This window comes from Acomys minous (assembly GCF_964271855.1).
Source record: "Acomys minous genome assembly, chromosome: 6".
In the NCBI taxonomy this organism is placed as follows: domain Eukaryota; kingdom Metazoa; phylum Chordata; class Mammalia; order Rodentia; family Muridae; genus Acomys; species Acomys minous.
Genome location: NC_140487.1, coordinates 39,950,200 through 39,977,238, shown reverse-complemented (window position 1 = coordinate 39,977,238; position 27,039 = coordinate 39,950,200). Strand labels below are relative to the sequence as shown.

The 27,039-nt window shown below is 38.6% G+C and overlaps 1 protein-coding gene across 11 annotated transcripts in view; it reads left to right on the top strand.

The window, feature by feature from the left end:
• The window catches only part of KMT2C (lysine methyltransferase 2C), a 216,604-nt gene that overhangs the window by 84,412 nt on the left and 105,153 nt on the right, over positions 1-27,039 (top strand). For all 11 annotated transcript variants that reach the window (XM_084787762.1, XM_084787759.1, XM_084787767.1 and 8 more), the window contains 5 exons: positions 1,386-1,534; positions 2,469-2,578; positions 14,985-15,147; positions 21,180-21,351; positions 23,708-23,822. In XM_084787762.1, the coding sequence (XP_084643888.1) occupies positions 1,386-1,534; positions 2,469-2,578; positions 14,985-15,147; positions 21,180-21,351; positions 23,708-23,822 (709 nt within the window). The remainder of the gene's footprint in view (positions 1-1,385; positions 1,535-2,468; positions 2,579-14,984; positions 15,148-21,179; positions 21,352-23,707; positions 23,823-27,039) is intronic.

Genomic DNA, 27,039 nt, shown 5'->3' with positions numbered 1-27,039 from the left:
GCAAGAGTTGCCTCAACCTGCTGAGCCATCTCTCACCAGGCTGGCTTGATGTCTTTACTAAACCTGACTGTGGCCACCCTTAGAGGTGACACTGACATCTGGTATATGTAAAATACTGGAATGCTGAATTTCACTAAGCTTTTGGTTAGGAACTAATTAGTAATAGACTGGTCGTTCACCTCACTGATTTATTTATTTGTTTGTTTTTTATATTTCTCTTGCCATTAAAATATGCTGAACACAGTGTTCAGCCTTTCATTCTTCCAATAAAATAATGATAGCAATGAAGAGTGTATTTGTAGAAGTGGAGAGAGGAAAGAATTTCCTGTACGCATTTATAAAAATGAGAATTTGTAACCTTTTAATGCATTTCTAATGGTAAGCTGAAATTACCAGTTATTTTTAATATGTTTGGTGATTAAATGTACTTATTGAACTATGCCAATACTTTTTTCTTCTAATAATTTCAGGTAGAAAAAGATTAGTATTTTGGTTTTTATGCTGATTTTCTCTTAATAGGACTCATGATAAATTTTCATAACGAAGTTTAGTGTGCTTTGACCTGTATCAAGTGTGATTTAATGTAAAAGTCCATGAGCTTAAACATTACATTATTAGGAGGAAGGAAGTTTTAGTGGTAATTATTTTATTTTCCATATTTAGTATTGGATATAAGAATTATTTTTACAAAATGATCTTAAGGAATAGCTGCAGTGTTAGGATTCACCAGGCCCCAAATCTACCATGTGATAAATATTTCATTCAACATTCCTTTTCACTTTTATCTCTTGTGCTATTTTTCTTATTCCCCATGCCTTTAGTGTCTGTTTTGCTTTTAAGTTGTGAGGCACAGCCTTGAGATTAATTCAGCATCATGCCACAGACCAGCTGTTGACATTGGTCATGGGGACCCTGAGAACGCTACAGCTCACATGTCCACTTACTTTCCCTCCCTTTTTACAAACTCAAATAGGTTTTCATTTTCCCTGGGAAATAAATAGTCTGTTTGCATATTAAGTTACCTGCCACTTCTGTGATAAGATGATACATGTTAAAATTTTCTCACATGCTTCATATGTAAAACTGATTAAAAAAAAAAACCTTATTGTTATTTTTTTAAAAACATGGTTCCTGGGTAGAATGAGTTTGTTCTAAAATATATATTAAAGAATGGAAAAAAATGAATTTATAACTACAGTTGTCATATTTCCTATGATCCGGAGACACTTTGTTAACTGTGGCTTACATGAAATAGTGTAACATTTGGTTTAATATTGTGACTAAGATCAGATGAATTTTTGTGGCTGTAATCTGGTAATTAAATCTGATTTAACACACCTTGTACTCATTGTCACAGTTTTTATCTTACTTAATCTTCTTTTTAGAGAACGGTCTCCCCAGCAGAATGTAGTTTCCTGTGTAAGTGTAAGCACCCAGACATCATCTGAGGATCAGGCTGGCAAGTTATGGGATGAACTCAGTCTGGTTGGCCTTCCAGATGCCATTGATGTCCAAGCCTTATTTGATTCCACAGGTAGGGACCATTGTTCAGTAATATAGCTTCCGCTTGATTCTAGAAGCGCTTATTCAGTAGTACAATCTAGAAATAAACTGAACCTTCAAGTAGGACACTTACAGAAAGTGTCACAATTAAGGAAAAACTTTAAAGGGCTATGTGAAAAATTAAGGAGCATTTTAGGCCAGGCCTTTTACTAGTGGGAGTGCAGAGTTTTGCCTCGAGTGGTTAGTTACTGTAACAGTGAGTACAGTCTTCAGGATATGGTGCTGTCGGGAATCAAGTTAGTTGTTGCAATTGAACTGATGGTTGATGGTGGGCCAGAGGTGCTGAGCAATGGAGAATTTAAACAGATGGGTCTTCTTGCGTGGTATAGGCGTGTAGATGTTGTTAATTTTCCTTGCCCCTGTCATTCCCCCCCCATCACTAACTTAAGTAATATTTTCATTTTATATAAATAGAATAGTGTTTAAATAAAATTACTAAGTGAAATTTACTTATGGAAGGAATAATTAATTACTAATACAATAATTCCCGAACTTTGGTTTACATCAGAAACACCTGAAAGCTTATTAAAGCAAATCTTACTGGGCTGCAGGACAAAACATAATGATTTAGTGGTCTGCCCTTTGATTTTCATTCCTGAAAGATTCCCAAGTAGAAACTCTCACTTGTGAGTCACAGTCAGGGCCAGTGTGAGAAAAGCTACTTTAATGGAATCACATAAGGATACACTGTATTTATATACATTTTGATTTGTTTTCTTTTTGAGATAATTAATATTCTACATTCTTTATTGGCCTGGAACTCAGTTAACTATATAGCCTTGGGGGCCTTGAGTGCCTCTTCCTACGTTAGCCCCCTGAGCACTGGGATTACAGCCATGTACCACCTCACCCAAGTTGCATCAGGACCTTTAGTGTTTATTAATTTATTCATTTCCTTATTTTAGGCACGTGCTGGGCTCATCATCGATGTGTGGAGTGGTCACTGGGAATATGCCAAATGGAAGAGCCTTTATTGGTAAACGTGGACAAAGCTGTTGTCTCAGGGAGCACAGAAGTGAGTAGAAGAATCAAATACTTAAACCACAGTTTTTGCTTGTTGAGGTTTTGTTTTGTTTTTGAGAAGTTAATATGTAGTGGAGGGTGAATTTTTTTTTTATTAATAGAATGTTTATTTATGCAAAGATAGAGCCATCCTCCTTGCCAAACTTAATAGGAGAAGTTAAATGTTTGGTCCAATTTTCCTTCCTGGATATGTCTTTCCTTTTTGTCCCTGTAAATTTTGAAAATGTAATACCAGAAGATGAGGGGCCCAAATGCCACTGCCAAAGTTCCTAAAAGTGAGTTCTTGGGAGTGGGTGTGAAATTTGGATAAGCATTTGCTCATCTTGCATATTGGTCCAGCCGAGTAAGTCAGGTTTGGGGTGTGCGGTCATTGTACTGAAGCAGATACTCTGGTTTAAGCTGTGCCCTTGCGCTCAAGCACTCGACCTGCACCTTTTGGGTCTCTGGAGAGTGGCCGGGGCGCAGGGCTGTACTTGGATCTGGACATTTTAGCTCCTGGTGCACATTTGCGCTTGTGAGTGCATGAAGGCCACCCTCTTCAGTTTGACCGTCAGCTCTGTGGAGGGTGATCCTGACTGTCTCATCTTGTGTCTTCATCTCCTCAGTGTCTGTGTGGTGCAGTGGTAGAATCCAGGGCTTCGTACAGCCTGTCTAACAATCTTCTAACATTTATCCCATGTAAACTTTTACTTGGAATCATCATTTATTATATATGTACTGTAATAGAAAACCCTTAAAACATAGAATAGATAATTTTTACCAAGGGTATAGTTTGTATAAGATTATTTTTCAGTTAACTTAAAACTTAAATACTTCACAATTAAGTTAAAAAATTAATTACTTTTAGAGACTGATTCTAGGTAGCCTTGGCTAGAACTCATTATGTAGACCAGGGTGGTCTTGAACTTGCAGAGCTCCTCCTGCATCTGCCTGCAAGTATTGATATTAAAGCTACGTGCCTCTATGCCCATGTAGTGATTTTTATTTATTTATTTATTTTTCTGAGACAGGGTGTAGCCCTGGCTGTTTTGGAACTTGCTCTGTAGACCAGACTGGCCTCGAACTCAGAGACCGGCCTGCCTCTGCCTTCCGAGTGCTGGGATCAAAGGCGTGTGCCACATGCCCAGCCTCATGTAGGCTCTTTAGCAGTATCCCAACATAACATGCAGTCTGTTGTTCTTCAGAGCTTTCTGTTGTTTTGGTGTTCTTCTAAATGATCAGTATAAATTCAACAGCCAGCTGCAACCCTCCCCCAAGTGATTGCTCTTGTCATCTACAAATTACTTATGCTTTTGGTTTTGCTTAAATAAATTGTGAGAAGTAGCATAGCTCTTTGAAAATAACACGAAAGCTAGAAATTTTGACTATAGAAACTATATATGCTTTAATAAGGCTTTCAGAAGTATAGATTCAAGTTATTAGATGTCTTAATTCTTATGAGTAATTGTCACTAGATGAATAGTCTGGTGACACAGACTTGGAGCTCCATTTACTCCGGAGGCTAAGGTTGGAAGATTGCAAATTCTGGCCCAATTTGGCTTCAGAGTGAATTAAAAGCCAGTTTGGCAATCAGTTTATTGAGATCCTATCTCAAAAATGAAAAGGGGACTTAGGGTTATAGTTCATTTGCAAAATGCTTATCTAGTATATGAAAAGCCCTGCCTTTCACCCCTCATGTTTCCTAAGCCCCCCACCACCCCAAGCCAGAGTGCTTGCTTTAGAAATTTGATATTGCAGTTTACTGAGTTTGAGTAGTTTTGTGCATAATAGTACATTGTTTAGCATGGACATACTATGACTGAAGGATAAGTGAGCATCATCTCATCTTTAATACTTTCATTTTGGCTTATTTCAAAACAATGAGGAATTGTAAGGAAGGCAACAACAGCAGCAGGCTGAAATGAACTTTGCTATTGTGTTACAACCAGAGGAATCAATAAAACTCATAGCAATATTTAAGATTTATTACATATTTATTGTGTGCACGGATCGGTGATTGGAGGACAGCTTGTAGGAGTTGGTCCTTTCCTTCTACCACGCATCCCAGGGATGGAACTCAGGTTATAAGGCTGGACAACAAGCACCCAAACCACTGATCCACATCACCAGCCCTCATGCCATCTATAATGACAATGTACAATGATAATGTATAGGTATGCATAAGTTTGTATACAGTATAAAGATTCCCTTTTCTTAGAGGGTAATTAAAACTTGCTTTTCCCTGTCTTATTTGGATGGGAGGTATGCCCTGTATGTTCTTTAAATGATTATTGAGTAATATTTTGACTGGCATTTTGAGATGAAGGTTATACCCTGTCCCTGTAGAGGGTTCACACAGTCTTGGGAGACCTACATTCTCCTGATGCTTTCTAGGAGTTAAATCCTGAGTAGCCTTGGACAGTCAGGCTAAAATGCTCACAGAACACTTAGGAGGTGGTGCTTAGAGGAAAAACTATTGCCAGTGATAGCAAACCTTTACCTCTCTATTTGATTCAGTCATTCAAAACTGATGGTAGTGTCACTGTTGTTGCTGTTTGTACCATTTCTCGAAGTGTTCATAGGATACAGTGTTGAATTAGTCTAAGTTGTTGTGAGTGTGCATTTACCTTGTTGCACATGTGCATGTCAGATGAAAAGCAGCGGGAGTTGATTCTTCTACCACATGTTTTTCAGGGATTGAATTCTGGCTATTTTCTTGATAGCAGCCACATTCATGTGCTGAGCCATCTTAGCAACTTCTCCACTACCAATCCTATTGATTAGACTTAAGTCTTTAAAAACATTAAAGAATGTGAAAGAAAAGAAGATGGTTATTTTGCTTATGGGTGAGCATGAACCACACGGCATGCATGAGGAGGGTTAGAGGACAGTTTGTGTGACATGGTTCCCTTCTTTTACAATGTTGGCCTGGGGATCAAACTGAAGTCATCAAAGTTGGTGACAGGAGCATTTCCCTGCTGAGCCATCTAAAAGACTGGCCCAATTTAAAGATTTTTATTTAGCTCATTAACATCTTCATATTTAACATTTTAAGGAAATGTATTTGGGTATTTGCTTATGTGTGTACATGGAGATTCCCAGGAGCCGGAGTGTATACAAATGGTCGTGAGCTGCCACATGAACCCTGGAGAGCAAACTCCAGCCCTCTGCAGGAGCAATAGCTGCTCTTAACCACTGAAGCACCTCTCCAGCCTCCTCTTAACTTACTCATTTTGAAAGAAGGTTTCTCTGTGTAGGCCCCCTCTCTGTGTAGACCAGGAGGCCTAACACTGATAAAGAGCCTCCTGCTTCTAGGTGTGTGCTACTAAGCCTGCCTCTAGCCCTGACTTACTGTATTGTACCTCTCAAAAACATTTTAAAGACTCTGTTTTGCTTTTTGATACTTGCTTAAGTTTCTTGTGTTTCTGTCTTCAAATTTACTAATCTTGCCTATAATTTCTAATTTTTGATCATCTCCAATATAATTTTTGTAGTATGTTTTATTTCTGGAAATTTGTTTCTCATCTTTTTTTGTTTTTGGTTTTGTTTTGAGACAGAATTTCTCTGTGCAGCTCTGGTTGTCCTGGACTTGCTTTGTAGATCAGGCTGGCTTTGAACTCACAGAGACCCACTGCCTGCCTCCCTAGTGCTGGGACTAAAGGCATGTACCACCACGCCTGGCTGTTTCTCCTTAGATAATTTATACACCCTTCATACTCCTAACTGCTTTGTAGCCTTGGCTATATAGAGGTAGGACTGATATTAACCATTGTTTTCCTTTGAAGCATTTTTTAGTAACTAAAAACCAAAACCAACCAAAGAACAAAACCAAACTAAGAGCTTGAAATTCTGAATGTTGAAAAGGATTCAGCCTCTTTAAGAAATTGGAAAGACAAAAGGAATTTCAGGACTGTTATAATAAGGCTTAAACATTTAAAAATTACATTTTCTGTCTATATGTGCATATATTCTGTGTGTGAGGGAGAGAGAGAGAGAGAGAGAGAGAGAGAGAGAGAGAGAGAGAGAGAGAGAGAGAGATTGAGAATGCAGGTGTCTGTAGAAAGTCAGAAGTGAGCATTGGATCCTCTGGAACTGGAGTTATATAGCTGGTTGTCAGCTACCTGAAGTGGTTGCTGGGAACTGAACTTGGGTTCTCTGTGTGAGCAAGTCCCATTTTTCCAGCTCCATGAAACAGTTCTGACTTTTTTGGTGTTTTCTGTCTACCAGACGTTTTGTTTTAATTTTCAATTGTTTCAGTAAATGTCTTACATTACTTATTTGTCATTTATAATAGCCATTATGTTCTCCATGATCCTTCCTGTTGGATTTCCTAGTTACATTCCACTATTGTTTAAGAAAATATATGATGTAATTCTTTTTAAAGAAATTATGGAGATTTGACCTGTTACCTGGCATGTGATTGATCCTAGAATATATGTGTTCATTTCACTAGTATATACTGGCTTTCTTAGTCTCTCAGTTTTTTTTCACATGTGTATGTGGCATAAGTGTGTTTATGTGTGTGCGTATGTAGGCCAGAGGTTGACATCAGGCGTTTACCTTTCACTGGATCTGCCAGATACTGCTAATTTAGCTGGTCAGGCTACTCTTAAGGATCCTTTGCTTTCATGTGTTGGGCTGGTCTCCAGGCCTGCTCAGACTCTGAGTCTTGAGAGCCCAGACTCTGGTTGAAAGCTTGCACAGCCAGCATTTCATCCGTGAGAGACTTCCCTAACTCTCTTTTTTTCTTTTTTTTTTTTCTCTCATTTTTTCTTTATAGTTTTTGAAGTAAAATCTTTTTTACTTTTTGTTTTTTGTACTCTGTTTCTTGTGTTGTTTATTCCTTTCCTGCTTTCAGTAGGTTTGTGGTTTGGTAGTTTTCTTTCATATACGTAGTTAACATTCTTTTCTTTCATGTATGACATTTCCAATGACATTTAAATACAGCCACTTACTATGTTTTTGTTTCTTTTTTATTTTTAAAATTTTGTTTTATTTTTGTTTTATTGAAACAAGGTTTATTTGTGTAGCCTTGGCTGGCTGTTTTAGAACTTGTTCTGTAGCCCAGGCTGGTCTCATAGAGATCCGCCTGCCTTTGACTCCTTAAGTGCTGGGATTAAAAGGTGTGTGCCATCCCCTGGCTTGGCTTTCTGTTTTTATTTATGAGGCATTTAAATGTTTCTTATAGGTCTGGTCAGTCAGATGGTGGTGACTTTCATTAGCTTCTTTCTGATTATGAGATATTATTTGTCCCTTGAATTATAGCATTGTTTATTCCAGTTCTGTGAAGAATGTCATTGGAATTTTAATGCAGATTGCTTTAAATCTGTAGGTCACTCTTGGTAACATAGCCATTTTAATAGTATACATTCTGCCATTGTATGAACATGGATGCCTTTTTTGTTTTCTGGTACCTTTTCAGTTTTTTTTTTTTAAGTGTTTTAAGTTGTCATTGAAGAAGTTGTTTGTCATTTTTGTTCATTCTATTTTTTAAAGAAGATACTGTATGTGAATTTTATATAAATCAACCAACCCCTGACTATTGTCTCAGTATGTAGCCCCTCCCGGCATAGCACTTGATATGTAGACCAGCTTTAATTCCTTTCTGTCCCTCTCATCATTGACTATAGACGTACAGGGTTGGGGTTGGTTTGTTTCTTTATTTTTACATGCTGAGTTTGTGATGTTACTTTGCTTCAGTGTTTTCTCAGATCTGCAGACATGTCTGGCTGGGTTCTTAGTGTTCTGTAAGTGCAGCACACGTCTTCTGCACATGGGAATCATTTTACTTGTTTTCCTATTTGTATATATTTTTCCATTCTCTTGCCTTATCATATAGCCAAGACTTCAAGTTCTGTACCGAGTAAGAGTGGAGGGAGTCTTGTCTTACTCCCGATTGGCAAGAAAATTTAAATATCTCCCCACTCAATAATGTCTTGTTTGCATGATTCGTCTATTCTCAGGCCTTTTGCATTTCTTGATGTAATCGGGGTTTTTTGTTTGTTTGTTTTTTTTGTGTGTGTGTTTTTGTTTTTTTGTTGTTGTTTTTTTGTCACTACATTATTTTGATTTGTGTATGTTGAACCATCCTTGTGTGCTGTCAACGAAACCACTGTGGTTGTGCTGTATGATCTTTTCCATGTGGTGTTAAAGTAGCATGGTTCTCCCCTTCAGACACTGTCTCCTGCAGCTCGCTCACCCTGGACTGTGGTGAGTTAGCTTCAGGTTCTGTGATTTATTTGTCACCAGGCCCCAGATTAGCCCAGCTTTAAACAATAGCATACTGATACCAGGAGAATGAAAACCTGGCCTTCTTTTGATTGTGCCCCACGGTGCTAGAGGAGTCACAGTTTCACCAACGGCAACAATTGCTGTTTTCTTTAGAAGTTGTGATGTGTGTACTTTCTGCAGACTTTCACCTCCTACTTTACTAAATGGGTTCCAGAGCCTTGTTCATTTTTCCCTGCTGCAATTTCTGTTGTATGAATATTGATTTAATCAAGTTTGAGTCCTATAACTCATAGTCTTTGCACACTCCCTGCCTCTTCCTTTTTTCCTTTCCTTCCTTCCTCACACTTGTTCAGAATTTCGTGCATTCTTTATTTTTTAAGTTAATTTATTTTTTTATTTTATTTTTATATTTTATATTTATTTATTTATTTTATTATTTTTTTTAAAAAATTATTCACTTTATATCCTGATTGTAGCACTCTCTTTTGCCTTCTCCCTCTCCCACCCTCACTCCTTCCATCTTCTCCTCTCCCCCATCCCATAGCCCTGACCCCAGCCTATCAAGTCTCATTAGGACTGCTTGCATCCTCTTCTCTCTGGGCTGGCATGGCCGCCCTGCCAGGAGGACGTGATCAACAGAGTCCATGTCAGGGGCAGCCCCTGCTTCCCATATTAGGGGACCCACATGGAACCTGAGCTCCCTATTGATTACATCTGAGCAGGGGGTCTAGGTCCTCGCCATACATGGTCTTTAGTTGGTATATTAGTCTCCACAGTTGCCCCTGGGGCTAGATTTGTTGGCTCTGTCTCCTTGTGAAGCACCTGTCCCTTCCAGGTTTTTCTAGTTCCCAACTCTTCCATAAGACTCGGCGCTCTCTGGCCAAAGATTGGCTGTGGGTCTCAGTATCTACTTTGATCCCCTGCTGGGCCAAGTCTTTGAGAGGACATCTATGGTAGGCTCCTGTCCTGTTCCTTCCTCTCTTCAACCATTTCTGATGTTTATTCTATTCAGATTTTTTTCTTTCTTTCCCCTTTTCAGTATTTTATTCTCTTGCATTTGCTCTCAGTTGTATTTTTGTTTCATTGGTGAAAGTTCTCAATTTCAGTTATTTTTTCTGTTCCTTCTTTACTTAGTTTTCCACTAGTGTCATGAATTTCCTTTCCTTCAGCTGTACTATGTATCTGTTTTTTTCTTGTCTCTTAAGAGTTTCTTCCATGTTTATTTTGAATTCTTCTTATGGCACTTCATAGATTCCCTCCCATTGGGGATCTTTTGCTGGAGAATGAGTGTGTTCCTTTGGAAGTATAGTAAATGCTGTATCTTGCATGTCTTTTTCTTTTCCAGCTGCTTTGCTAGAATACCCTTTGTTCTATTTCTTGTGATCCTTCTCTAATGTCTACACATCTCCCATTTGCTATAATAGTTGTTGCTCCCAATTTTGAGGTGTAGCTTTTACAAGAAACTACTTTTTTGTTTAGGTGAGATCTAGTGTGCTAGTTGAGTAGGTTCTTTGGTTATAGATGAGTTCAAAAGTGTAGTCCCTTGTAATTCTTGTGATTGTAATCAGCATCAATGTCTCAGGAGTCTGGACCTCAGTGTTCATGGAAGTAATTTTAAGGGTTTTCGGTAGATATGGGTTTGTGCAAGAGTGTTTCTTCAGGTTTCCCTTGACTCTAGTTCCAGTGGCCCTGGTCTGCTCATGCAGTTATTGCTGCCCTTGTGTAGCAGTATGTGGAGAGGGGTGTCTCTAGGGTCTATCAGCACACCTTGAAGAGATATATGGATTCATATTGCTAGAATTGCCATTGTTCTTAATCAAATGTAGAAGATTTTTGTCCACAGTAATTGTAGTTCTAACACTGTAGGCTGGTGCAGTGTCCTCCCCTGGACTCAAGTCACCCTTGGATGTGTGGTACTTATAGATGTGCTCCTGGAGCTGGAATATGTTGGTGGACTGTCCTCCGGTACAGGGTGGAAGCATGGCTGCAGCTCTTGCTCGTGGCTGATGGTAGTTCTGGTTCTGGGCCTGGGGGTCAATTAATGGAGTATGTATGAATCTGTGTGATGCCAGGGTGTGGCAGCCATGTTTCTCCTGCTGCCAAACCCAAATGGGTACTACTCTAGATCCCAAGGGGCAGTGGTGGAAATGCGAGGTCCAAAAGCAATGGCCTAGGGAAAGAGATCTTTTTCTAGTGCCTTAATGAAAGTGCTGGTAGCACTCTGGTTTACAGTTCTAGTACTGACTGGTCCTGATGCTGAAAGATTCTCCTAGTACCTCTACTGCGTTGGAGACACACAGAGCTGCAGCAGATACTTGGTACTATGGGGACTAGCTACTGGTTGCTGATTGTGGATGGTAGATAACAGTAGCTTTTGATACATATTAAGATCTGGGAGTGGGAAGAAGATCCAATGTGAGTTCTGTTTTTTGGGCTGGCGAGGTACCTTAGCAAGTAAGGGAACATGCTACTCAAGCCTGGCAACCCAAATGTGACTCTCAGAACCCACATAATGTGGAAGGAGAGAACTGACTCTACAAAGTTGCTGTCTGACTTCTGCATGGCACTCATGGCTTGGACATTCTAAACACACCAACCCTTTGTCTGCAGTGTTTCATTCAGTTGCTTGCAATAATAATGTTGATTAAACTCTGCATTGTTGGCCAAATGCTTGCTTTCCTTAATTTAGAAAAATTAGAAAAATATGAACTTTCAAAAAGTGTCCTTGTTTTATGTTAAATTGTTTATCTTTATAACCCGTAAGTTTTGTTGTGATATTCTTTGAATTTGTAATTTGGATAGATGGTTATTTTATTTGTTGACGTTTGATTTTCTCTGAGATGGTTGATTTTATCATACAAAAGGATATTTATACACAATAAGACATTAATGCTTTTGTTTATGGGTGTATTAGTCTCTGTTGTATTGCTGTAAAGAGATACCATGACCAAGTAAACTTATAAAAGAAAGCATTTAATTGGGGGCTTGCTAACAGCTCAGGGGGTGAGTCCATGGCAGGGAGCAAGACAGCTGGCATGCAGGCATGGTGCTGGAGCAATAGCTGGGAGCTTACACTCTGTTACGAAGGTAGAATGTGGAGAAAGTAAAACCAGGCCTGCTGTGGTCTTTTGAAACCTCCAAGCCCACCTTCAGTGACACACCTCCAAATCCTAACTGGCTCACCAGCTGGGAACCAAACATTCAAAAGCATGAGCCTATGGGGCCCAGTCACATCAAACCACCACAGTAGGTGTGTTAAATTATATAACTATTAGGGTGCTGCTTATTTGAAGATATACATACATACATATACATGCATGCACCCCACACTTACACATAAAGTATATATGGATATAGTAAATAAAAAATTTGGAAAGTTGCTGTCTTTTAATAGAGAAGTTAATTTGTTTATATCATTATCATGTGTGAACTTGAATGTTAGCTTAACAGACATTACAAATTTTTCATCCTTGGAGACAGGGTTTCTCCTTGTAGCCTTGGTTGTCCCAGAGTCACTTTATAGACCAAAATGGCCTCAAAGTCACAGAGATCTGCCTGCCTCTGCCTCCCTGATTGCTGGGATTACAGGTGTGAGCCACTGTGCCCAGCTCCAAATAATTTTTCTAAGGCATCATACTGGGGTTTAGGCTAGGGCTTTTAAAATTCTAGGCCATTGATTGTACGGTAGTCCAAGCCTGCAAGTAACGTTTCACATGCTTGTTTTCTTCCTGTAATCTAGTATTGATGTTGTTACTTGGAAATGATCTTTTCCTCTTTGTCATGTCATCTTAACATTTTGTTGTTCCTTGACATGAGCTGTTTTAGTATGATGCCAATCTTCAGGAAGTTCCGAGAACAGATGTGATATAGATTAAGCCTAGCTACTTTTGTAGAAGTACAAAGACCAATGGAAATGACATAAACACTCTGTATTGCCTCTTGCCTGTTAATTGGGAAATGACCTTCTAGATAATTTTTCCATGTAATTAATTGCCTTTACTTTTTCTCTTCTTTCACCCTCTGTTACTCTTTTCCAGCCTGGGGATACACTTTAGAACTATGATCTTCCTGTTTCAACTTCTTGGGTAGTTGAGATTTTTGGGCATGTCCAATTTCCTCATTCCCCAGACCTACCTGTGGTTACTGAACAGAGGTCCTTGGGCCTGCTAGGTACCTGATAGATCTGTCACCCATCTATAACCTGTGTAATAATGTTTAAGAGTATACATTCCTCTGTTAAATGAGGATTAAGTTAGGCTTTTATTGATATTTAGGAGCACTGTTACCAAAGTGAAGTCTCTTTGCTATATAAGTATGACTTTGTGTTCATTAGGCCTTTCTGTGTCAAAGCATTTCTAGGCTTCTTCTTTTTCCTTTTTCCTTCTTCCTTCCTTCCTTCCTTCCTTCCTCCCTCCCTCCCTCCCTCCCTCCCTCCTCCTCCTCCTCCTTTTTTTTTTCTCTATAGCTCTGGCTATAGTTAACAAAACTTGCTCTGTATACCAGGCTTGCCTAAAACCACAGAAACTTACCTGCTACTGCTTTCTTTGTGATTAAAGCTATGTACTACCATGCTAGGTAGGACTCCTGGCTTTATAGGTGGCGAGAGAATATGTAGATCTAGGCCTACCTTGAAAAAAATTAGTTATGTAAAGACACAAATCCTGAGGTAGAAGGATGTGCCTGGCAGACATCTCTCTGCTTTAATAATCTATAGAACAGCAACCGAGAAATCCTCACAGTAAAATAGAGCAAGTAAAATATTAGATAATTTGTGGTGACTTCTTATGTTTTTATTTGTTGCTTTGCTTTTTACAATATAGCAATATAGGAGATGGGGAAATAGAAGGACCCAGAGAGTCCTAGAAACCTATAAGAAGAATATCACAATGGGTGGATTGGGCCCCAGGGGGTCTGCTCAAACTATTGCACTAACCAAGGACAATACAAGTAGTAAACATTGAACCCCTACTTTGATCTACCCAATGGACAGTGGAGAGAGGGAACTGACTCTGACATGAACACCGGTGCTCCATGCTTGACCACCTCCCCTTGGTGGAGAGGCCTGATAACACTCAAAGAAAGAATAAGCAGGCTACCAAGATGAGACTTGATAGCCTATGACTATATAGTGGGCGAGGAGGTGAATAGGGTGAAAGCAGGAAGGAGGGAGGAACGGGAGGATACAAGTGATGGGACTTGTAATCTGAATAAATTAATAAAATTAAAATAAAAAAAGATGGAAAGCAAAATGAAATGTTCCCAGATGATTCTTGTCTTTTGTATAGAACTGGAAACCAAGTGTTGTAGTTAAGTTTGTAGGTTTTTTATATTATTATTATTGCCATCATAATCACTATTACCCTCCATTCCCCTCTATTATTAGCCTGGCTTTTATCTTTTATGAAAAATTATCTATTTTACTTTTATATGTATATGTGTATGAATGTTTTCCCTGCATGCACATATATGCACTATATGCATACCTATGAGTCCCCTGGAACTGGGGCTACCATGTAGGTACTGAGAATCTAACCTTGGTTTATTCATTTAAAGAACAAGTACTCTTAACCATTGAGCCATTTTCCTTACCCCAACCCCATACGTACATACAAGATCTCTTGTAGCCTTGCTGGTTTCAAACACAGGGCTTCCTTCATCTCTGCAAACACTACCAATATCCTTAGTTCCTAAACCTGCTTTAAAAATTATTTTACCTGAGGAGGCAGTGGTAGGTGGATCTCTGTGAATATGAGGTTTACAGAGTGGTTCCAGGACAGTCAGGGCCACACAGAGAAACCCTGTCTTGAAAAAACAAAACACGAAAAATTTTCCTACCAACATAACAATGAATGACATAAAAACCACTTTAGCTTAATATTTTCAACAAGGTAAAGTGAAATACTAACTTTTAAAATAGGAATTGGTATAATATGAATGAACAGGGTTTTTCTGTGTAAGCTTAGCTGTCCTAGACCAGGTCTGCCTGGAGATCTACCTGCTGAGTGTTGGGATTAAAGGCGTGCACCACCACACCTGTCTTGGAACCATTAGTAATTTTAACTGCTCCTTTGTTTTGTTTTGTATTGTTTTTTTCAGATTCCCATTTTTTCAGTAGTAAGGTACAGATATTTCTTTATATTACTTACCCTTCCTTACAGTTCTGTAAACTGGTCTCTCTCCTTTTCCAGCGATGTGCGTTTTGCAAACACCTTGGAGCCACTATCAAATGCTGTGAAGAGAAGTGTACCCAGATGTACCATTACCCGTGTGCTGCAGGGGCTGGCACCTTTCAGGACTTCAGTCACTTCTTCCTTCTTTGTCCAGAGCACATTGACCAAGCACCTGAAAGATGTAAGTTGTAAATTCACTTAGGTGCTACTTAAAATATCACATGTGAATTTGGAGTTGCTTTACTTGTATTAAAAGGTAATAAGAAATTCTCTAGAATAAGAAATTAGTATTAGCCAGTAGTAGTTCACACCTTTAATCTTAGCTCTTGGGAGGTAGAGGTAGGTGGATCTCCAAGTTTGAGGCTAGCCTGGTCTACAGAGCGATTTCCAGGACAGCCAAGGCTACACAGAGAAACCGTGTCTTTTAAAAACAACAAAGAAACAAACAAGAGCCAACCAACCAAACAAAAAAAGAAATTAATATTAAAAATGGCCTGAGAAATTTTTGCCAAAGGGTCTCCTTTCCCCCTTCTTTCCCTCAGGATCTCACTTTGTAGATCTGGCTATCCTGGAACTCATGGGAGATCTGCCTACCTCTGCCTTCTGAGGGCTGGGATTATCAGAATGTGCCACTACACCCGGTTGCTGTAGGATTGCTCTCTTTCTTTCTTTCTTTCTTTCTTTGTTTCTTTCTTTCTTTCTTTCAAAGATGAAATCTATAACCAGTACTTTTGTTGGTGTTAATTAAAAAAACACATATTTTAAACTCTTATATTTAAAAAAGGTTTTAAAAACCTCTGTAGAAGGCATACTGAGTATACAATGTTTTTAACTGTGTTATTGACTGAAAAGAGCCGCTCATTTAAGGGCTATGCAGTGTTCAGTGTCTCTTGCCGAAGTGTACTGTCAGCGGGAGATGTAAAGCTCATCTCTCCAGGTTGGTCAGACTCTGTCTTATCTCTAGAACATCACACGCTGCCTGGCACCTTGTGTGACCCTGCTGACCTGATAGTAGGGCTGACAGCTCTGGTGTTTCTTCACAGTCTGGCCTCCTTGCTTATCTCAGATCTGCAGTGGTGTTTGTTGCATTTCAAAATTGTAATAAAATGTTTTAAGTTTGCGTTTTAATGCACACGGAACATTATAATTCCAGTCTGCTATATCACTAAACAAAGTCTGTGTTTGCTCTATGGGTGCAACTGACACACATTTTGCTTTAACAATTTTTAATTTATATTATGTATATGTGTATGCATGCAAATGCGTGTGACAGGCAGGAAGCGGATTTCTTTTCTTTCATCTTTAGATGGGTTCCAGGACTGAATGTCTGTCCCCAGTCTTACATAGCCAGTGTCATTTGTTGAGTCATTTCTCAGCTAAAGAGCACGCACAGTTTAGGGACAATTTTCTTTTCTCCTAGCAAATTTAATTTCCATCTCTGAAGTTTTCAAGATTAGTCATTCTTGTTTAGATCACCTTTTACCTCTTAGCTTTTATCTATTTCTTACCAATGTATTAATCTTTTAATCCATGCCCATCTCTCTGTGTGTGTTTAGCAATGTTTTCAAAGAGTTTTCTTTTCAAATCTTTTTCAGATTTATAAAATACAAATATAGTTACTTCAGGCTTAACTCAGAGTAATTCCAAATAGTTTAACTAAAATGATCATTACCTTCTTATCACTGCTTTGTACCTAATTTTATCTATACTCAATAATCATGCTACCCAGAATTAAGTTATAGTTAAAGCAAGCTGTAATTTCAAATTATATTTAAACTAATGATTGATTTAAAGTTTAACAGTGTTTTAGATTATGCCCACTTACTCTGGAAGAGGAAAAACTTCCATATACTACATTTACTATGAGGATTATTTATATAGTTAATTATTTTTAGAAATTTCAGTAATTAGTTGTGCCACTGTTTGTTTTGATGATCATGTTCTACATATGTACTGTTAGTGTTACTGGACTTCAGTCAGCGTGTCAAATTATGAACTATAAGACCCGGTAAGATGACGTGTCCTTAGCATTGTGATGGTAAGAGATCATGCTGGCACTTAAAGATGGAATACAGAGATCATTGGGACTGTACCTTCCAAAGTAGAGTTACGGAGACTCATTAAAATACGTGGACAAAAGTATGAAGCCAATGTGAAGTAAGGAAATTATAGGCTGGAGTAGTATGAAAGCAGTGGAGAGTGACAGTGATACTCCCCGGTCCCCAGAATATGCACTTTCTATATGTGAGCCACAATTTGACCTTTCCAAATGTGAGCACCTAATCTGGTTTGTAGTATTACTTAGGGCTTGACTCCATACTGAGAGTAAAAGGTAAGCGGATACTACATGCTGTAGTGAAAATAGTAAAGATTACTTCAGAGTAGCAGCCTAGGAGTGTAAACATACTCTGCAAGGCTGTTTTTCTCTTTTCTTCCTTGTCTTTAAGCCAAAGGTGTAAGACCAGTGAACAGTAAAGTAAATTCTATTCCCTGGAGATCTTAAACAATGAACTATAAATGTATGTCTTTCTGATTACCTATCATATGCACTCACCTGTAATTTGGGGCGTGAGTGCATTGCATAGAAGAGGTCAGAGGTTGATGTGGGTGTCTTCTACCATTGGTCTTCAGCTTATCTTTTGAGACAGAGTCTCTCACCAATCAAGAACTCACAGGTTGGCTAGACTGGGTGGTCAGTGGGATCAGCCTGTGTTTCTGCCATGTTGCCCTACCTCCATCCTCACACAAGCTGCAGATATGAAGGATCCCACTTGCCTTTCTTGATGGGCAGGATGCTGCTGTGTGTTTTGCCCATCAAATGATTTAGAAAAAGTAAATTATGAGTGTCATCCAATATAATGAAAAGAAATGTCAGAGAATTTAGGGCTGTATCCATGGCATACATGTAAAAGCCAGAGGTAGCTGTGTATTTCTTTTTATAGTGCCTTTTGTTACTATTGTCTTTGGTATCACATTGATGTGTTTCTTTGACAAGATTGCCATGACAGAGTTACTGAGAAAACAGTATAAAACAAACAGCAGTTTCTTCTACAGTAATATCTAGAGTTGTTGTAGCACAAGTTTGTGTGTTTAGTATTGTGTTGGTGATGGTATATTTGATAGCGTGCTTGAAGGAATGAAAAATACTCACGATTAATTTTATTTTACTTACCTTATTTAAAATACTAATATTTAGGCTTGTAATCAATACAAAAGTTTTAAATAATGGATTATTTTCCTATTGTGAGTTTGGAATTTCATGTGTATTTTATAGTTAGTGAGTATACATCTCAATTTGGGCTGAATATGTATCAGCCACTACTGTGGCAAGTTAGAGCAGTGCACTTGTAAATGCTAGGCAGTTCTACAGCTTTTAAATTTTAAAGTTTTCCTGGACACCTAAAATCAAAGATTGACTTTTCAAAGTGCATAGGGTTATGGGTCCATACTAGCACCTCCCCCCACCCCCATCAGGGTTTCTCTGTGTAGTCTTGGATGTCCTGATCACTTTGTAGACCAGGCTGGCCTTGAACTCACAGAGATCCACCTGCCTTGGCCTGTCCAAGTGTTGGGATTAAAGGTGTGCACCACAATGCCTGGCCTCAGACTCTTTCTTAATATTAAAAAAAACCCTCATCCTCTATTAAAAAAGGAAATTATTACTACACTGATTATTTTAAATGCCTGACAAGTAAAGAGCCATTTAAAAGTGATTTGAAAACTGAGCCATCTCCTTAAAATATATTTAAATAAGACTTGATTTATCCTGAGTTATTGGATGTACAAAGCAGAAAACGATAAGCTTTCTGTCCCTCAAGGCTTTACACTGTTGTGTTCTGATTAATTATTTAACATAAGTTTCTTTCAAGCATATAGAGAAAGGGAACATTCAGTTAAATTCCATCTTTTCTTTTAGTTTAAAAGGGAGGTACTGAGATTTATGTGTGTGTGTAAACTATGGTACCCCTGCTATAATCTATAAATATCTTGGGATTCAAGCTGACTCTGACCTAGCTATGCAGCTGATGCCAACCTTGAAATCTTGCTCGCTCCTTTTGCTTTCACCTCTCGGGTGCTGAGATTTCAAGCTTATACCATCACCTATAGCTCCAGTTCAAAAAAATAAGCATCGTTTATTTTATGTGCATGTATATGGGTGGCATTCATGTATCAAGGTGTGTGTACGCGAGTATGTGCATGTGTGTATGTGAAAGCCAGAGGACCACTCGTGTTGTTTGTTCTTTACTTCTTCCGTAGGGGCTTCATGGATTTAGTTTAGGCCAGCCAATCTGAGCAGCAGGCACTGTTGACAGTTAAGCTGTCCTGCTGGCCCTATTGATTGGTTCTTAGTTTAAGCAGAACATGATGATTACACTTAGGATTTTGAAATTGTGCTTTGCATATCCAGATGGTTATTTACAGAGAATAGAGTCATTAATAGAGATGATTTTGCTTACAAGACATTACAATATTAAGAAAATATTATGGGCTATACTATAAAAATTGAAGGAAAATATAAAAGAATTGGGATCTGGTGAAGTGTTCTGCGTTAGGGAGATGTTAATAGCAAAATGATGAAGTTTCTGGTTTTATCCATTCTTATGAAAATAAAGATTTTTTTAAAAGTATATTTTAGAGATGTTGAATTTTAGTAGTTTTTGAACATCTGGTTTTGAGCTGTGTAAGGCTTGATAATAAATGGTTGAGGTTTATACAAGTAGTGTAGGGTTGTTAATAGAAATTTTGGAGCATCAGCGTTTTATGAACATCAAATAAGTTTATACAAGTACAGCAGAAATGCTGAGTTCATAAGGAAACATCAAGATGCATTCTAGGGTATCCAGTATGGAAAGTGGTTAAGGAGGTATAGTCCCCACCACATGCTATAGGTTCCCCAAGGAGAAACTGAGGAATTGTCATGGAAAGGGAAGTGTAAATGTGAGGGTGCTTAACAGTGTAAATTTTTATAAGTGTCAATAAGTCACAGCCTAAAAAGCAAGTGTGATTATTAGTAGCCTTACTAAGGTAGCTTCAGGTACAAGGTGGTTACGTAGCTAGATTTCCTGTCGGGTGCCACCTGCTGTCGAAATTCTAGGACTTGTTTTTGTAATTTCTCCAATCTAGCAATTTTGCTCACATTTAAAAAAGACTGTGAATAAAAAATAAATTAAGACTTGTATTGCAGAGACTGCTATGAGTTACAAAACCTGCTTTTCTATACAGCGCCTAGCAGGAAAATGTTCTTGACCTCTGGTGTAAGTAAAGGGAATGGATTACCACTCATTTTTATGATGCTTGACCTGCAAAGAAGGGAGAGAGTGCTTTTAACCCTAGTAAATTACGTTGGTTGGCCAAACTTTGAAGAGAAAACCTTGCCTATTAAATTTGTTATAGTGGCATATTTACATTATTAGTGTTGATATGCTTTAAAATACCCTGTTTCACTTTCTACATTATAACATACATAGATTTAGTGGTATATAGGGCAAAAGCACAATTCATGCTTACTTTTTCGTTTTAAATAGTAAATGAACTGTTAGCATTATTTAGTCCATTTTAGGGATGAATGCTGTCCATAAGTATATTGATACTAATGCTTTTATAACTGGAAATCAATATAGTTTATTAATTAGTGTATGAATTGTATTCATGTGCATACACAGGCACACCTTCCTTCAGTAATACCCTACATAAAATATTTTCTGATATTAAAAAAACCCTAAATTGATTTGGAGTAGTCTGTTTTCAATTAAGAAACACATTAATCTAATTGATATTAACATTCTAATTTTATATTATTTGATTTTAAGTTTCCCAGAATTTAATATGAATAAAATGCTTATTTTAATGCTACATGTGTCTGTGTTGATTTTTCTCCTTCCTTCTGCCCTCTTTTTTGGTTCTATCTAAGGCGTGTACTGAGTGTTAACTAAATGACCAGGATTGCCATTGGTATTAAAAGTGTAAAATAAGAACTGCTCATGGTCTCAAATAGATATAGGCAGAATCACATAATAAAATTCCATGTGGTTAAATTTAAGTTATAATACACTATGTGTTTTAATTGAAACCTTACTCTGACTTGGTAAATGTGGATAACTTCAAATGTCTGGGACATTTTTATGTAATTTCTCTTCAACTGACTTTAAATTGTTAAGTTAGAAAAATATTAAATCATAATACAACAATTTCATTGTTTTCTGTTAATTATAGCAAAGGAAGATGCCAACTGTGCAGTGTGTGACAGCCCGGGAGATCTCTTAGATCAGTTCTTCTGTACTACTTGTGGTCAGCACTATCATGGGATGTGCCTGGATATAGCTGTTACTCCATTAAAGCGTGCGGGCTGGCAGTGTCCTGAGTGCAAAGTGTGCCAGAACTGCAAGTAAGTTTCTCATTTCAACTCAAGGGCTTGTATTGAGTTTTAGTGAGACCTTGTTGCTAGGTATTAAAGGTTTATGAGCTATGGTAAAATGTATTGATATTGCAAGCGATAGTCATACTAATTTCACCATGTCCTACACTACTAGACATTTACTGACTTCTATTATTTTGAAGCATAGCTAAGCAAAACTCACCATGCTTACAAATTTGTTAATAAATGATACTATTTTAAAATAAAGGTCAGAGAAACAAAACTTATTCTTGAGAGGAATTGGGAAGAGATTTAATAGGATAATGAAGCTGAGCATCGAGCCTCCATTATTTGAATTTCTGTTCTAGGATGACAATTTTGATGGCAATTTCTACTAACTACTTGTTCATCTGAAAGACAGTTACTTCTAGTAGATTCTATTTAGTACAGTTGAAAACAAAGCATGAGACGGGCATGGTGGTGCACGCCTTTAATCCCAGCACGCAGGAGGCAGAGGCAGGCGGATTGCTGTGAGTTCAAGGCCAGCCTGGTCTACAAAGTCGAGGACAGACATAGCTTACACAGCGCGAACCTGACTTGAAAACACACACACACACACACACACACACACACACACACACACACACACACACACACACACACACACCAAACAACAACAACATCAAAAAACCCAAAGCATGCTGTGGAAACAAAGCATTTAGAGTTATCTTGTGAAAATGTTGCCTACATCTTCAGCAAGACATAAATGGTTGCAAACACAGCATTTTTGTAACTAGGAGAAAGGCCCAGTGTTGCCAGAGTAAGTCTGATTTATTGATTATTTCAGGAGAACAGTTAGAATCAGCACCTTAGAATCATGGAGTAAATCAAACTGTTTGCTTTCATACTTAGTTAAAATTCAGGGAAAATATACCTAACACTTATTTGTTCAACACCGCACTCCTTCCCCAGGCAGGGTTTCTCTGTGTACCCCTGGCTGTCCTGGAACTCACAGAGATCCACCTGCCTCTGCCTCTTGAGTGCTAGGATTAAAGGTGTGCGCTGCTTTACTTCATTTTTGATAAGGGGTTTGAGGAAATAGGAAATGTCCTCACGTCTATTCATGTAGTTGAAGATATCAGAGATAAAACTTGTTAGAAGGTAAACTGAATAATAACTGGAGGCCTTGGTGACACTCCTCTTGATTGTTTATTTATTCCTAGGTTTGATTCATAATTCTTCAAATCTTATTTTAAAGTTCCTGTGTCGTCCCCCCCCCCCCCCCAATGTGTCTTAAATTCTTAGTGTCTGAGAATAAGTAATGAGTTGCTAAGCATCAAGAGAGATGATTTTGCAGAGCAGGGGCCTGTCTTTGGAGAAAAACTCTGAATTGTAACTAATAACAGGATTATTTTTCCTTTTTCATTAAGTGTTTAGAATTTCAATTATTATTCATTATTCATAGTTGGCAGCATGTGCAGAGGGAGTGAGAGAGAGAAGGGGGGAGGGGGGGAGGGGGGAGGGAGGGGTAGAGAGAGCGCTAGCGAGAGAACTTCTTTGTGGAGTTGGTTCTCTTCCTTTTACCTTTATGTGGGCTCAGGTGGTCAGGGTTTGCAGCAAGTGCCTTTACCTGCTGACCCATTTTGCTAGTCCTGGTTTTCATTTTATTTATTTTTATAGGCTTTATGGGCTTAGGCTGTTGAGAGGCTGATGAGGTCTTTGGCAGGACAGATACTTGTGGCCTTCCTGTTGCTTTTTCTTTTTTTTCCCTCTAAGCCCAATTTTTTCTTAAAATATTTAATACATACTGTTTAAGGAACATTCTAAGCATTTGAACTAGTACTCTATTTGGTCCTCATAGTGATCTTTGATGATTTTTCACTCTTATTTTATACTTGAAACTTAATATGTGGGTGACATAATTTAGAAAACAACAATGTGGATGCAGATGACAGATCAGAGTGTGATCTATGTGTGGTGTCACACAAATGTGACATCAGACTCAGTCCCCTTTGGTTATGTGCAGGTGTCTTTCCAGTGTATCCTGTAAGGGTTTCTTCCTTTCAACACAGCATGGCTAGCAGCTATAGCTACCGCTAAAAGAGTATTAGAGTTTTAAAAAAAGTGAGGAAGGAATGGTTGGAGTTTTAACACCTCCTCCACCCCAGTAAGAATCTAAAATGACTAAGGCAAGCTATCCATAGGAGAAAGCTTTACGTAGGATGATCTTTCTGGATTCATGATGGAAGGTAGTCTCTTTCCTATTCTATACAAAGACAGAGGAGACAGTGTTTATGGGTTGTGCAGTTTTTAGAACTGATTGTTTTCTTCACGCATACTTGTGTAACAGCATAGGTGTAACGATAATACTATCTTGTTTTTTTAGACAATCGGGAGAAGATAGCAAGATGCTGGTATGTGATACGTGTGACAAAGGGTATCATACTTTTTGTCTACAACCCATTATGAAATCAGTACCAACCAATGGCTGGAAATGCAAAGTAAGTGGTTTCCTACCTTGTTTTTAAATATCCTTTATATATATTGCATAAAGAGCTGACACCATATTCCTGTTCTAATCTATTTATTGTCATCATCTCTACAAGAACAGCTTATTGATTTTTTTTAATGTATAATTGATACATAGAAACTATGTATTTTAAAAGTCTGTAATTTGACACATGCAGTTTGCCATGAAGCAGTCATCATTTTCCTTACAGTGAGTCCTCTTCATTGCCTGAAAAAAACTTCTTGTTGCCACCTGGAAATTTTTTCCTTTTTAAAATTTATTTTTAACTTAATATTCATTTTACATTCTGCTTATAGTCTCCTCCCCCTTCTCCTTCTTTCTTCTACCCTCTTTTCCCTAATCACCCTTCTCTTCTCAGAAAAGGGAAGTCCCCCCCAAACCTACCTCAGCTCATCCTCATCCATTGAGGCCAGACAAGGCAGCCCTGTTAGGGGAAGTGATCAAAAGCAGGCAACAGAGTCCATGTCTTAAATAGCACCCATTCAACTTAATAGGGGACCCACAGGAACATCAAGCCGCCCATTGGTTACATATGTTTAAGGCCCTAGGTCCAGTCCATGCATACTCTTTGGTTAGTGCTTCTGTCTCTGTAAGCTCCTCTGGGTCTAGGTTAGTTGACTCTGTTGGTCTTCTTGCAGCATTCTTGTCTCCTCTGCCCCCACATCCCAAACTCCCGAACTCCATCTAGTGCTTGGCTGTGCGTTTCTGCATTTGATTCAATCAGCCATTGCAGGTGGGCATGGGGGTGGGTTGCTTCCCAGAGAACAGTTAAGCTAGGCTCCTGTCTGTAAACATAGCAGAATATCATTAATGGTGTCAGGGATGGCTCTCTCTCATGGGGAGGCTCTCAGGCTGTTCCAGGCATCGGTTTGAAATTCTCTCAGTCTCTATCCTTATCTTTGTACCTTTTGTAGGCAGGGTAAATTTTGGTTGTAGGTGGATTGGTGCTCCCCTCCCACCACTATAGGTGCTGTCTGGCTAGAAGGTGGCCTCCTCAGTCTCCATGTATAGGAGGCTTAACTAGAGATATCCTCATATCCTTCCTGTAGCCTACCTTGTCTCAGTGATACCCCCTCACTTTTCCTTTTCTCTTCACGCCCTCCCCCCTCCCCTCCCCACACTGCCCACACCTGATTACCCCACCCCTTTTACCTCCCCACACCATCATTGTGCACATTCTCCAGGTAGCTTTGTTTTTCTCATAACTGACTACTGTTTATGCTCTAGAAGTTTGTATAAATGCCTTTAAGTAGTTTATATTTGGTGGGGCTTTTTGACACCCCCCCCCCCCAACAGATTTCTTTGTGTAGCCCTGGCTGTCCTAGACTCACTTTATAGACCAGGCTGGCCTCAAACACACAGTGAACACCTGCCTCTGCCTCCTGAGTGCTGGGATTAAAGGTGTATGCAACTACCGCACAACTTGTCTTTTTGACTCTTACATAATTGTTTTAGAGACACAGATACTTACATAATCCTTTATTTCTTCTTTTTGCTTTTACTGCATCACCTGTTGGCAAACATTTGAGTTGTTTATAAATTGGGACAGTTATTAAAATGTGGTATGAAATTATCACCTAACTTTTTGTATGATGTTTCATGAAAGAACTTAGTTTTATATTGCTCATCAGCATTCCCAGACACTTTTTGAAGTAGTAGGATTCTCCATATGAGGAAACTGAAAAACATATGTTTTAAAATTTATTAACTTATAGCCCAGAGACAAGATACATTGTATTTAGATTGATTACCACTTTTGTTAGGTTTCTGTAACTGTTGAATCTGTTCATACACCTGTTATTGTATATTTACCAGTACACTTGTGTTAAATATTTAGAATCATGCAATTTTAAGGTTCTTCCTACCCTGTGATAGGTACTGTTAAGTAATTATTGACTCTGATATTTATATTTTAGATGCTTTCTAAGTGTCTCTGTCTCTGAGATAGTCTTGTTTTGCACAGGCTGTCCTGCCTCCTGCTTCCTCTTTAGTGCTGAAAGTACAGTCATCTCTGTTACCCTAGTATCTCTTGGTTTGAAGGCTTAGACAAATGCTGTGATTATATTTTCTATTGTTTTAATGGTTTGTTTTTATCTGATAGGTACTTTTTAATGTTTGTACTTACTCCCCCTCCCCCATTTTTCAGTTTTATTATTTTATTTGACACTCAGCATTTTTTATACATATTGACTGTTTGCTTGAATGTGTTATCAGGGGCACAGGTTACCAAAGAATAGAGCTTGTTTGGTGACTCTACATCTCATCACATGGGCACAGTATGGACTGTTGTTTCTTACTCCTTTTACTCAGCTTTGTTGAACCTGTTATCAGCATTGGTCTGGAGTGTCTATCTCCTTCAGACACATTTCCAGATACTTCTTGCCGCCCACTCTGGATGGGCTTGTGAAGGTCGCCTGGTGACCACCTTGTTAGTGGCAGAGTGGCCCTTCATTTTCTTGCCACTGTTCCTTGAGAGAGCCATCTGCTTTCTGTTGAGGGTGGCAGGATAAGAGTTGCTTTTTATCTGTTATATGTAAACTATGTAAAAAACTTCCAGTTCAGAGAATCAATACCATGAGATAACTAAATCTGTAACAAGTGGACTATCCATCCATCCATTGTTTCCACTGTTCTGCACTGAAGTTTGTTGGCAGTTCACCTGCTATAAAGTGGGTATGTGCAAGACAAGAGCACACTGTGAAGATGGTGACACTGACTGCAGTGGTGAGTGTTCTTGTGCTGTCCAGATGTCTGGTCTGTCTGCCATGACTTTTAAAAAAATTTCCCTCTTTTTTACATCTTTGATAGCACCAAAGATTAATCTAAATAAACGCAGCCCATAAGTCTGCGTTGTGGCATCCCTGACATCAGTTGTTAAGTTTTATTTTGATTATCATACCCCCCCCCCCTTATTATTTTTATCCTCCATTCCCCACTTTGTTTCTCCGGGGTCTTCCTTTTGTAGCTTAGTTTGGCTTAGTGTTTCTGCTGCTCAGCCTCTCCTGCAGGGATCACAGGTGCTGGCTTCACTATTTATATGAAATAGTTCCAGTTCCTAGGCTTTTTGTTTTGTTTTGTTTTTTGGTAGAGTTATGTTCTGAAATATCCTGCAGCAGCCCCATGTTCTTGTCCCTTTGGCTTCTGGCTTGTCGACTCTTGGCTTTATTGGCTAGTGTATTATGTGTTTG